The sequence below is a fragment of the Poecile atricapillus genome, chromosome 1 (genome assembly GCF_030490865.1).
Source record: "Poecile atricapillus isolate bPoeAtr1 chromosome 1, bPoeAtr1.hap1, whole genome shotgun sequence".
NCBI lineage: Eukaryota > Metazoa > Chordata > Aves > Passeriformes > Paridae > Poecile > Poecile atricapillus.
This window is the reverse complement of record NC_081249.1, coordinates 94,146,881-94,159,738: the sequence shown is the minus strand read 5'-3', so window position 1 is coordinate 94,159,738 and position 12,858 is coordinate 94,146,881. Positions and strand designations below refer to the sequence as shown.

The window sequence follows — 12,858 nt, the reverse complement described above, 5'->3', positions numbered from 1 at the left end:
ATATTTGGAAAAGGTTCTTCACCCAGAGGGTGGCTGGGCCCTGAAACAGGCTTCCCAGGGAAGTGGTCACAGCACCAAGCCTGGCAGAGCTCAGGGAGTGTTTGGGCAATGCTCCCAGGCATGGGGTGTGACTCTTGAGGCTGCCACGTGCAGGGACAGGACTTGGACTTTGATGATCCTCGTCGGTCCCTTTCAGCTCAGGATATTCTATGATTCTGTAAAAGATGTCCTGTCCCCCTTTCTTGCCTCTCAAGATAAAGACCAGCATGGAGCACAAAGACATATCACAAACACTCACACAATGGCTGAGATGCCAAGACTGCTGACCTAACCCAGCTGTTAGTGTCTGCTCCATATGGGGCTGGCAGGATTCACTAAGAGTTGACTGTAATGGCATAGGTGTCTCTCAGTCATGATCAATTTAGACACATTTTAATCCCTCTCTGAAAATGCAGCTACCTAGCTGAATTCAAATTTGATAATATTTTAGAGGAACCATAGAAACTAAATATATTCTAATGCTCTCTTGAGACTTAGAGATACATGAAAATTCACCTGTTCTAATTATAACCCTTAAGAATATAAAAACCTAAGCAGAGAGATTATAGTGCCAAATGGCAGCTAAATAGCATTACTTGTCCTCAGACAAGAAGCAGAACTTAAAGAGAACAGAGTCCAGTTCAAGACTCACAATTCATTCCACTCTGCCCTCCTCTTCATGATCTTGGCTTTCAGCGCATCATATTTCTCAACAAGTCTTCTGATTTTCTCACGTCTGCTTTCTATATAACGTGTGGTTTGCTTTTGGACCTCTGGTGTCTCCAGCATTTCAGTCTCACTTTCAAAAACTACACTTTCTGAAACAAAAAATAACCATGTGAAGATGCAATACCACCCAGCACAGTGCAGTCCCAGCTACTGGAAACTCCCTCAGACAACTGTAGAACTAATGTAAATCAGGATAGTTCCATTGTAGTGGATGTTCTGAAAGTACTCAGGTTCTTTGACTCGACTTTCAGTCACATTCTACCCATGGGGCTGACAGACAACTGTTGACATTGATCTAAACATGGAAAACTATGCATGAGTGTTTGTATGTTGGTACTAAAAAACACATCACAGCTGTATTTCTTTACCTGCACCTACACATGTATTTCTTTATCTTGGACTCAGGAAAACAAACTGAGATAAAAGACAGAAACCATATTACTGAAATATTTAAATGGTTATCATTACCTCTATGCAGATGTCTTTTCTTTTGGGGGATCTTTTCTTTTGCTTGTTCTGTCTCTTTAAATGCTGTCCACTTCTTTTTAAGTACTGCCCACTTGCTGCCCCCCTGTTTCTTATCTTGGGCGTATTTCTCAGACACTGTTAGAAGGCTGTAGGTGGAAATCTGATGATTGCTTTGAATAGCATGAACAGTGTAAGTAAATTCCAGAGGGTCCTGAAACCTGGAATCCCAAATTACACAAAACCATCTGGTGTCAGTGGGCACAACATACCAGTTTCCCTTGACCAAAAGGGCATGTAGTTTACTTATTGCATATGCATCATCATTACATGTAAATCCACAAGTCAGTAAGTAATTGCACAGCATGATGACATCTGACACTATCTATTGATTTCTATCCAATCTAGGAATGGAGATGCTTAAGAATAAACACAAAAAGACCTTTCCCAATTTTGAAACTTACATCAGGTTTTTCATGACAGTAACTTCCATCTTCCATTAAGAACTGATTAAAAACATGGTCATTCTATCCTTTTTCCCAGTCACAAACTCTGTGTGCCTAAGGTGGTTTTTTATTGTGTATTTATTTTATGAAAACCAACTCAAAATGCACCTCATGCTTAAACCTGTGTTCTTGAGAAAGTTTCTTTTGTAACTTCAAATTGTATAGAGAACATTGTAAAAGCAATGATGTTAAAATATCTCACAGACACACAACATGTCTTAAAAACAGGTGTTCACTTCACAGGTTGTTTTTCAACATTTCAGTAAGAGTTCTTGACTCTTATTGAACTTACTGGCAAAACCCCAGGCAAAGAGTCTCAACCAGCTTTCTTCATATAGAAGTGAATCAGAATGAGGTAATTTCCTTCATTTGACTATCTGCATTTTTACCAAAGATTCAATAGAAGTAATTACACATAAATATGAACAAATACTCTCATGTATGTTTCAAGTAAAATAAGAACAGAACCATAACAGAACAGATGAAATTCTGATTATATGAGAGAGAGAACAAATGTTCTTTTTCCTTGTGGGAGATACAACTTCATAGACAATAAGCCCCATGGAAGGTCAGGGAGAGAAGTAGAGGAGAAGTTGTAATTACTGTGCTTGTAGTTTCTGCAGCCCAATCAATTGTTTCTCGTGCTCCCAAGCCGACTCCTTTTGCACTAACTGGATTCTCTGTAGTGTCTGCCTATCCAGCTCTTCAAAGATCCTACGGTCCATCTCAAACTCCTGCAGGAAGATGGAAAACCCAGTATCACATAATTTTGGCTACTAGGTCTTGATAATAAATATTTTTACCTAGGTGCCACAGTTGCATGCACATCAACACTGTCCTTTACTGCAGAAGTTATCTCCACAGAGAACCACATTTTTCCTGTGCTTCTTAATTGGCACAAATCATCAGCTGTAATTCAGAAGTCCCAGCAATTCATATATTCTTAAAACTACATTAATCCAAAGCATTGGACATCTTTAGCCCCGACATGATATGTAGCAACATCTTAGAAGAAGATGCCTGTAAAAGTAAATGACCTTTATAAAAGCCAAGTGTACCTCTCCATGCAACTGCATGTGCTTGGGCAACTCCTGATTTTTTTGAAGGAGAAAAAGAAAGTCTTGTCTTAGTGCACTTAACTCCTGTCTTTTCTTATTTTTCTTGTCTTCAGCTTCCTTCATTTTCCGTTCATACTCCTTTTTCTGCTTGTATTCCTCAATACTGAAAATGCATAAAAAGGAAATGGTGTTAGCTCAATGCAAGAGAGGAAAGATTACAGTTTATATGACCTTTTAGATTTCCTTGATAGTCTTAAATTCCCAGTGAATTCAATGGTTCTTAAGGTGAGTTAGAAAGGAATCATCTTCCTGTATATTTGTACACTCCTAACATCAAGAGGCTTTGACCTTCTGTTGTCTCTGTAGTCTGAAGTTAACTGCCTCATAGTATAATATTTGAATTACTGCCAGAGAAAAATAGATGAAATGGAGAGAAAGGCTGAAAAAACTGTGTGTTTCAAAAAGAAATGACCCAAATTCAGGGTGATCAACTTGTCTCTCCACTTTGTAGGCAAAAAGAAATACATAGGCTGAGAAAAGAGCTACCAACACTTGAAAATCTTCTTTCGTCCTTATCTAAGCATCTCTTACGTGTAGGCATCAGGATCCTTGATGTCTTCAGTAGCCTTCTCCTTCTCAAGACCACTCTGGAATAAAAACATTGTCTTGTCTTTAAACAAGAAGTTATAGTTTCAACAGACAATAAAGCTTTTATAAACATTAAGACAGAGCTCCCACCACCTATCACCAAAGAGAAATCTTCATTTTCAGTATTATTATCCGAGTCTTAAACATTACTTTGTAATGTTTCAAGGAGAAAAAACATTGAAGCTGGTTTATATGTAAAAGAGCTAATGAAACATAGTTCTTAAGGAACTATGAAACATTATTTATTTATATTTATGTTTATTTATGAAACATAAATCCTATGACCTCCCCAGTGGCATAAATCATTACATCATTGCTTGTCCTAACTTCACTCTGCCCCATAACATCTTTAGTTCCCTACCCCCCAGCACAGTTCTCTTGTCTCCCCTCACTGGCACATTGACAAGAGTCAGTGTGTCATGGGCTAATTCCAAGTTACATCTGTAATTAATCTGGTTGGCTTTTGCTGACTGCATAATGGATTCACAATTATTAGCTGTGAAGAATGACAGATGGATGGACATTGCAATAGCACAAGCCTCATTTCCCTAGGCAATCGTGCTCTGAAAAAAGAGGGGGGACTATCACCCAACAATTTAGTTGTACTTAATTGATCTGTAATTTAACTCAATTAGTTTCAGATGATTTGTATTTAATTCTCTAAGAATCTCATTAAGTTTAATGAAGACAGAATTTTAAAAATCTTCCACATGACTTAAAACTAGAATAGATACTTAATGAAGATATACTTTGGAAATGGAAAAACTCTATTAGGATGGTCATTAAGCAATGTTGTTAGCCCGAACAATAGAACGACCATAAAGGTCTTTATATAGAGCTACTTACATATTCAGAACTATAAATCTGTATACATGCTTTTTAATTGTATATTAATCACTTCTTGTAATACTGGAGTTATCAAGACTCTGATATCAAAGGCTCTTATCATTCACTCATAGAAAATAACTCTGCCTCTATTCTCAGTGCTATATATTCTTGTTATACTGGTAAAGAATTCCAACTAGTCATGAACAATTTAGCTGAACGACCAAAAATCACAATTTCCTATGTCTCTGCTGCCAAGCATCCTTCAAAATGTAGTTACCAACCACTATTAAAACATATTTAAAAGTTTAATTTGTTTTATGTTGACACTGTCAAGATTTTAAAATTCTACTGAATGTATGTCTGCTGTAATATTTATTGTGCACAATGGCACTTCTTTACTCAACAGCTCTCACTGCTTCTTTCAAGTTATATTTATTTAATTCAGACACTCTTAAGACTTTAAAAAGTCAATAAAGTCTGAGCATTTTCAGAGGAGGAGCTGACATCCCTCTTCTTGTGTATTATTAGTAGAACTGCTTCTGAGTTCCAGTGTAATCTGTTCAAACATGCTAGAGATGATCAGCTCTGCAGTGAGTACAGGACACCTATAAATTCATTACTACTAACAGTCCAAGAGTGAAAGAGCAACAGGATCAGCATCGTGTTGTTTTTGCAAATGTAAAATCCATTGTGAATTTTAGATGAATGGTGCTAAATGTATGGAGAAACTACACATTTGGCATTCTCCAATAGGATTTCTAGAATCCCCATTCAGAGCAGAATCATACTTTACTGAAATTAGAGAAATCCTTGCAATTCTTTCATTCCAGGAATATGCATGTCTACACCTTTACATGGGAAAGCACTGGTAGAACATTGCATATGAATAACACATACTATGTTTATTTGGAGAAAAACACAAAAAAACAAGAAGGAACAGTGCAGTCCCAGAGCCCATTTATTAAGGAATGTTTTGCAAGAGATGTTCTTCTAAATAGTTTGGGAAGCTTCAGCTTTTGCTATGAAAGATCTTTAAAAAAATAATTGAACTATGTTTGCCTATGTGGGTAATTTCATACCAAATAGGCCTAGTTCAGTGAAAGAGGGTACCAACTTACCCTAGGAGGGGGGATTATGACCTTTAGCTCCTTGGGAAGCTCTTCCTCTGACCAGAGCTCAAATGTAAAAATGTTTCCATCTCCACCACAGGTAATCAGATACCCATCATCATGACTACAACAGATCCCCCGGATCTGCCCATTATCATTGTCATGTACATTCAGGTACCAGTAGTCCTTCAGGGAATCCACTGAGAGGTCTTTATCACTGAGAGGATAAGCACGCAGTGAGCCATCCTGCATCCCACAGAACATCAGGGGGTTGCTGGTACTGTTAAATAAACAAGAAACAGTAAAAGCAACAACTTCTAATAAGCAAGCTCAAAATATTAAAAGAGCTAATCTAGCATGACAGAAATCACTTTCCCAAGTTTGGAAGCTGAAAGCAAAGACCATTTAAAGTATGTGTGATTCTACTATGACATGTTTTTCAGCTAACTGGCTACTCAGGAACATTCCAGCACTTCCTAGGTACCTTAGTACTAGTCTCACTGCCCTGAGATGGGCAGTGAAACAGACACCAAGATAAAAACTAGAAAAGCAGACTTTTCTCCCTGCTCCCCATTTAGTACAGATGGTGGTGATTGAAGCTAAGACAGCAGTAGATTAAAGCCTGAATTAAACCCGTCTCCTTCTGATGCAGAACATGCCTACTCTTACAGGGAACCTAATACTGGGAGTCTGAAAAGAATCCAGCCTTTCCATTCATACAGTTCACAGACTGTCCTGAGAAGCCTATATTCTTAGCATAAGAGGGGTAGAATGTCCACTCCATGTTCTAATTCTCTGTTAACTATAATAAAGAACTGCTGTTCTGGTGAATACTATATGCAGGGAGTTCTAAGGATTCTCCTGGAGTTCAACAGTCCAGCATGGTTGAGTTCGAGTCAGTACTTGCTCAGAAATCCCTCTTTTTTCATCTTTGAAGGTCTTTTAAAATTATTCTGTCAGACACATGGCCCAGCTATGTCCATTAGGAATTTTAAGTGAAACTCAATGCCAGGAAAACCACAGTTTGTGTATACCAGAGTTGAGCTACGATTTAAAAGGGACAAAGGAGCACACGCTTCTTCCTTCTAAGTTCAATTTCATCAATCTTTATCCCAGAGCTATTTGTTACATTACAGTGTAATTTTTTACCAGAAGGAGATTTGGTGAATGGGATTGTCATTGGTGTTCTCCATAGGAATCAATTCAAAGGGTTCATCTTTCCTCTTCTCAGGGTCTTCTTCACCATCATGTGAGAATTCGCAATGATAGAGAAACCCTGAGTCGTACCCACCCTGAAGAATAGAAGGACCAAAAGAAAGCTGAGGCAGCTGACCAGGTAAATGCAAAATTCAGAATAATTCTTCCTTTCTTAAGGATCTGTGACAGGTTAGAAAATGCTACTTCCAAACACCTAGTGATCTTATTTATCCACAGACAGAAGTCTGTCATGAACACTGGCTTTACAAACCATTCTACCACTATGTTAAAATTCTACCTTCTGCTTGTGAGGGAACAGCTCAGTCTTTGTGCCCATTCAGGGCACCTAATGGAAATCTATTAAACAATCTGCATCAGAGTGATACTACTAGTTTACTTCATAAAAAGCGCTGAAACTGTCAAGGATGAAAGGAATTCAATGTCCTAGGGATGACAGCTTTCAAAGGGAAATTTTACTTCAACAACGTGAAGTAAAAACTGATTTACCAAAGAAAGCCAAAATTTTCCTGGTGCTGAATAAAAGCCACAGAGGATGGGACTGGGCTCCTCTGGTATGTAGATAGCTGGCAATGGCTCTTCCTCAGGTTCTTCCTCTTCAGTTTCTTCTACCTCAAGTCCCATCTCCTTTTGCTGCTTTATCCATTCAAGCCTTGCTTTCTCCTTCTCCTGCTTTACTTTCTCTCTCCGTGCAATCTCCTCTTCCAGCTATTACAACAAGCAGAGAAACACTGAGACATGAAACCAAGGCACTCCACACATCACTGACTGAGAGACTCTCATAAATGAAATCCAAGGTGGTCCTGGCATTATACATACAGAATATCTACAGAAATCTCTTTCCTGTCAACTTAGTAAAGATCAACCAGACTTCATGGGACTCTCCAGTGAAATACCCCCATTTCCCTCCTCTGATGTATTTACTCTTGGTCTTTTGAAAAAGAAATAACTCTGAATGACAAGCGGATGTCAACATTTCCTCAGAGAGATTATTCCAAATCTTCACCACTATGCTTACTCCTGCAGAAATTCTAAATGTTGTCCCCTGCCTGCCCTGGAGAAAGAAAAGCACTGGAAAGCTGAACTCAAACAAGTTCTAGTGCATTGGTATAGAGCAAAAGAGAGAAGCTGTAATGGACTTAAGTTCTTCTGAACAGTGAAGGAAAAATTTATCAAACCTTTAAAACTCTCTTCCATTCAAGCCTACTGTAGCATAGACAAGTATCAAACATTCTCTAAAACAGTAGCTTCTTAAGAAGATATTAGATAGCCAAACAAGAAAACCCTTCAATATTATCAACTGATCTTTGTCTGATTTACTTTTTAAAAAAATCTCCTGTTCTAGGGACTCTACAGACTATAAAAACTTCTTTAGAGCTTCACCACCCTCACTGTGAGAAATTCCTTGCATTAAAACATCCTTGTTGTAACTTATTATTGATCTATTTCCAGAGGAAAAAGAGAGCCATTAATATTCTTTCTCTCTGTAGAAACATTTTTTATCTTTAGTGATTTAGAGTATTTCTCAACATTATTCTTCTCATTTGACTAAAAAACAAAACAAAACCAACCAACCAACAAACAAGAAAACCAACAAAACTATACACACATTTTAATCTTTCCTTTCATATTCATGCTTTGTGATCATTCTTATAGATACTGCTGTGAAAAAAACGTAGAAATCTTTCTCCTGAATGCTGACTTCCTCCAAATAATAACATGAAATGAAGCTTTGCCTGGCATTCAGTAATACAGGAGCAGTTAACAGAGAAGGCAGAGAAATCACAGAATAACAAATGAACCAGAGAAGCTGTTGGATTGTAGTGGATAGAGTATGGAACTGAGAGCCTGCTCACTGGAGTTCTCTTTCTGAGCCTAGCACCAGCTTGCTTTTCAGTTTCACAAAACTAACCATAGCTGTGAGTTGGCATAACTCTTTTCCTTTGGCCCCATTTTTTTTTTAATAGTGTCATTCAGAAATTAAATTAATACTTTTAAAATTAAAACATTTTTTAAAAGTCAGAAATACTGCTAAAAAAAGAGGTATGTTTCATGTTTGCTTCAAGGTGACTACCTGAGGGTTCTGTAACTATTGAAAGAATATCATACAGGGCCAACATCAACCACAAGAAATATTCTTTTTGTGAAATTACCAAAATTAAAATATTTTAAGGACTTATGCACTAATAGCTTTCCCTTTCTCTAGTGCTGTCTTCTAAATATAATCAAAATATACATCCTGCTTTCAGTGTCATTGAGGTTCGAATAAACCAAAAACAACTTGTAATTTCAAGCCACAAATGGCTTCTTCCTGGCATTCCCTTTCAAGGAGCTTAGCTAAAACCCTGTGATGAAATACAGGGACTAGAAACTCTTTTGGGTAGTTGGATCACCTGGCATAATGAAGAAGATGAAATTCTGCCACAGGAGAGTTTTTTACCTTGATTCGGGATTTAATACTATAAAAATGGAAGTACTGTGTTGGCAGGCTTGTTATGTGATATGTGGTCATTGCATCCTGCATTCCTGGGAGAGGGGCAGGAACCTGGACAGCAAAGCCATTCTCACAAAGGATGAGCAGCATGCTCTTGTCCTGTATTAAAACACAAAGAATGCATATATAGGGCAGATGTATAAGTGGAACTGAGACAAATGGGAGGAAAAAATAGGCAGATGCACAGGCACAAAGCCCAACTCCAGCCACACTTACCTGTGCCCTTATTTCTATGGACACTTTTAAATGGACATCAGAAATCAGTGAGCTTCTTTTATGCTAGGCAAAGCTAAGGAATTGAAGATATCCTTGCTGTGTCCAAACTGGCTATAATTCTGACACCGCTTATCTTGATAGAAGCATGATGATATTTTGGAAATTTGGTTAAATTAAAAGATGGATTTGACCTAAGAGTTAGTAGGTTTTGGGCTGATAATTTCATATATTTTCATACTAATAAATCCTTCACATCATCAATACTTGGCCTAGAGTCTTGCCAAATGCTACTTACTTTTCAGTTTGTTTGTTTTTTTACTGGTACCTGACAAGTCCTTTAAAATGTGAAGTTAGGAAGAATAGGTGAAGTGAGGGTAATAATTATTCAGTGTTTTGAGATTTTAAAAGAAAAGTCTGTATTTAGTTTCAATTTTCATAAGCTATCTGGAGAAAAGAGAGAGGCTTATTTTATCTGACCCATCACTAAAAATGTGCAGAGGGCATATTAGAGTTGCTATGGAAACCCTAACTAGGAATATGTTTCCTGTGTCTATAGGATCTCAGTTTAAAAATGCATTCATTAAATGTATTTAATCACCAATGCCTCTTTAAAACAAACAAAACAAATAGTAGTGTGACACTCGGTTGCTGGCACTGTTTTAAGCAAGTGTTCTTATCTAGCAATGGAGGCCAGATACTGGTAGAGAAAATTATTCAGGCAGAATCTAACATATCCAAGATACAATGGGTGCTTTTTTAGTAAGGAGGAGCACCTTGCCTTCAAGGAAAGGACTCAAAATGCAACTGTCAGATCAAGATCTGCTGTTTCTGCAGTAAGATAGAATTCATACCAACAAGACTTCTTTTGCCAGTTTTCAGCAGCTCAAATTAACAAGTGAAAATACCAACACTTTGCCACTATGCACCTGTAAAATATATCTTGCTAGCATCTAAATATAATGAACAGTCTCTCCTCTAAATAAGGATACTGGACCAAACAAAATTTCAGATGTTACCCTAACCCTAGAACACTTTCAAATATTAGCAAAAACCTATTTTAGTATGTCCTGCCACATTTCAAATACAGAATATGAATTTCAAGAAGCACCCAAAATCTTTCTTTATGTCCTCAAAAAGCTTTTCAAAAGCCTGTTTTAATATGGGCAAGAGTCACAGACAGTAACACCCAAATAACTTCTCTGTCAAAGAGAATCAGACCTCTCAAAAGCTAAGGAATAAGATTGTTTCCTCAAGTCAAGGGTTCAGAAAGCATTCCAAAATCTTGTGGTTTGCATTATCCAAAACCAGAATATGTCCACTGTGTCTGAACCAGAGCTACAGATACTCAGAACCTTTTAGAATCTGTCATACTGAAGCAGCATGAAGAACAAAGTAGCAAAACATTATTTGTATTGTCTATGGAGGCCATGACTAGAGTCATGGATTTTCATCTGTTTTCACTGGAAATTCTCTTTAAAGTGATATGTTATCACAGCTGGGAAGGTAAGAAAACAAATACGCATTACTCACATGAGAAGGTGGGGACCACTGTAATGCCTGTACAGGTCCAGGGACACAGATGAATCCAATTGGTTTGTATTTGTCCTCAATAGCAAAAAAGAAAACTGTTCTGTCTTTACTCTGAGGAAAAACAAAGATGATGACTGAATCAAAGCTGACCAAAAATACAAAAGACTCTAAGCACTTTTTGACATAAGCAAATACTTCCATTTTTTTTTTTGTGTTTAAACATGGAAATTTAGGACTGGATTTCCATGATGATTACTGGGAGGAAATAAAAATCCTGTCCATGTTGCTCCAAGAAACATGTTCCACTCATAGCTCTTAATTGCTCTCATGGGCCTCCTGGGGCATCCCCAGCCACAAATCCCCAGGGCTTTCTGCCCATTGCCCCAGGAGCTCCTTTAAACCTCAGGCTCAGGCCTGATTTTTCAGATAAGGCAGCACAAGCTGATTTCCCCAGATAACAAGAAAATCCAGAACTGGTACACAATGTGTACCAAATTCATTGTAGCTTAAATCCCACATTAAATGAAACACATGGCAATTCAGCCCAATGAACATGTAACAACACATGCACTGATCATGGCTAAGGACTAGCTTTTAAAAAGAGACACCACATTAACTGGAAACCATCTCAAAGACTACTAGACATAATGACTGACTGACTGACTGACTGGCCCTGTGGTAAGGTCAGGCAGTGCTGGGTAGCAGCTGGATTGCTGCCAATGTGATGTATCAACGGACTTGCTTTTACTAATTCCAAGATCCTACTGAACTAATTACAAAATGAACCAAATCCACCTTCAAAGGGGATTACAGAATTCACACTAAACAGTCCAGTAATTCACAAAATGAACTGTGTGAATTGCATGGTTGCTTTCCATCAGAAAAAACAGATTGAGTGCAAACAGATCCTTCTCCCAGCACAGAGAACTACAACAAGCAATCAACAGCAACAGAAGCAAACCTGTGTTGTCAGTAAACAAGCTTTACCTTATCTATTTAAAAGGCTCTACATTTGTGGCTTAATAAAAACAACCAAACTAAATGACACATACCCCTGTGGCAAACACATCTCCCTTTTGTTCATATGCCAGGGCCGTAACTGCAGCAGCATGAGGTTTAAAAACTTGTTTCAGATTTATCTCTACACTCTCACTGGCCTGTTCTCCACGACCAGGCAGCAGTTTGGGATCATAAACCTCAATTATGCGGACAACACCATCTTCAAACCCCACTGCAATCAGACCTCCTTCAGGATTTACCTTTAAGTGAAGTGAAGAGAAAAATCACAGTGTACATCTGAGAGCTTAGAAGAAGAATCCATATTGTACATGCTCCGTTGTTTACTTTTAAACTCACCTTACATGGAGCTGTTGCTAAAGCACACAGAAATTTTCATACATGTGAAATGTTGTTTATTCTCTCTAATATGGTACCATAAAAGAAGAGAGAGGATTGGAGCCTATTTTTTGGGTTGGATTGTGTTGGTTTCTTTTTAGTGATAACATGCCATGGTGACTGAAGACGTTAATGAGGATGTGGTTGTAATGTCTGAGGAAGAGGTAATTCATACTGACATAAAGGTATATCAGTACCTTCTTAAGCAGAAGAGTTGGAACTCAAAAAAAGGAATTATATTACCCTGAACATAATATAGGGCACCAAACCTAAGTATGATTTTTGAAGAAATCACAGGCTTTTGAAGAAGGGCACAGGCTTGGATCTGGCTTGACTCCATATAAAGTACAAGAGTCAACAGGGACTGCTACTTGAGATGGAAAGGAGGAGTCTTTACCATAAATCCTGTAGGTAAGCCAATTGCTAACAATTAAGACAGGCTTGAACTGTGATAAAGGTTAGCAGAAACAGGCCTGTGCTCTAGATGGATATAGTTGGACTTGTGGATTTAGCTGACATTTGTCATTTGAGTGTCTTGAAGTCAATTACAAGCTGACTTGTTGGTGTTCACTTATCTAACAAATATACTGCTAGCTTGCCTATGAGGAGATTATGGTATACAGATT

General features: G+C 37.9%; 1 protein-coding gene across 1 annotated transcript in view; it reads right to left on the bottom strand.

The window, feature by feature from the left end:
• CFAP44 (cilia and flagella associated protein 44) overlaps window positions 1-12,858 on the bottom strand; it is a 42,712-nt gene that overhangs the window by 13,322 nt on the left and 16,532 nt on the right. Inside the window, exons 13-23 of the mRNA XM_058828705.1 lie at window positions 11,890-12,096; window positions 10,838-10,948; window positions 9,038-9,190; window positions 7,087-7,305; window positions 6,532-6,674; window positions 5,392-5,662; window positions 3,389-3,444; window positions 2,798-2,960; window positions 2,343-2,473; window positions 1,237-1,454; window positions 692-857 (exon numbers count right to left, since the gene is read on the bottom strand). Of these exons, the coding sequence (XP_058684688.1) occupies window positions 692-857; window positions 1,237-1,454; window positions 2,343-2,473; window positions 2,798-2,960; window positions 3,389-3,444; window positions 5,392-5,662; window positions 6,532-6,674; window positions 7,087-7,305; window positions 9,038-9,190; window positions 10,838-10,948; window positions 11,890-12,096 (1,838 nt within the window). The remainder of the gene's footprint in view (window positions 1-691; window positions 858-1,236; window positions 1,455-2,342; window positions 2,474-2,797; window positions 2,961-3,388; window positions 3,445-5,391; window positions 5,663-6,531; window positions 6,675-7,086; window positions 7,306-9,037; window positions 9,191-10,837; window positions 10,949-11,889; window positions 12,097-12,858) is intronic.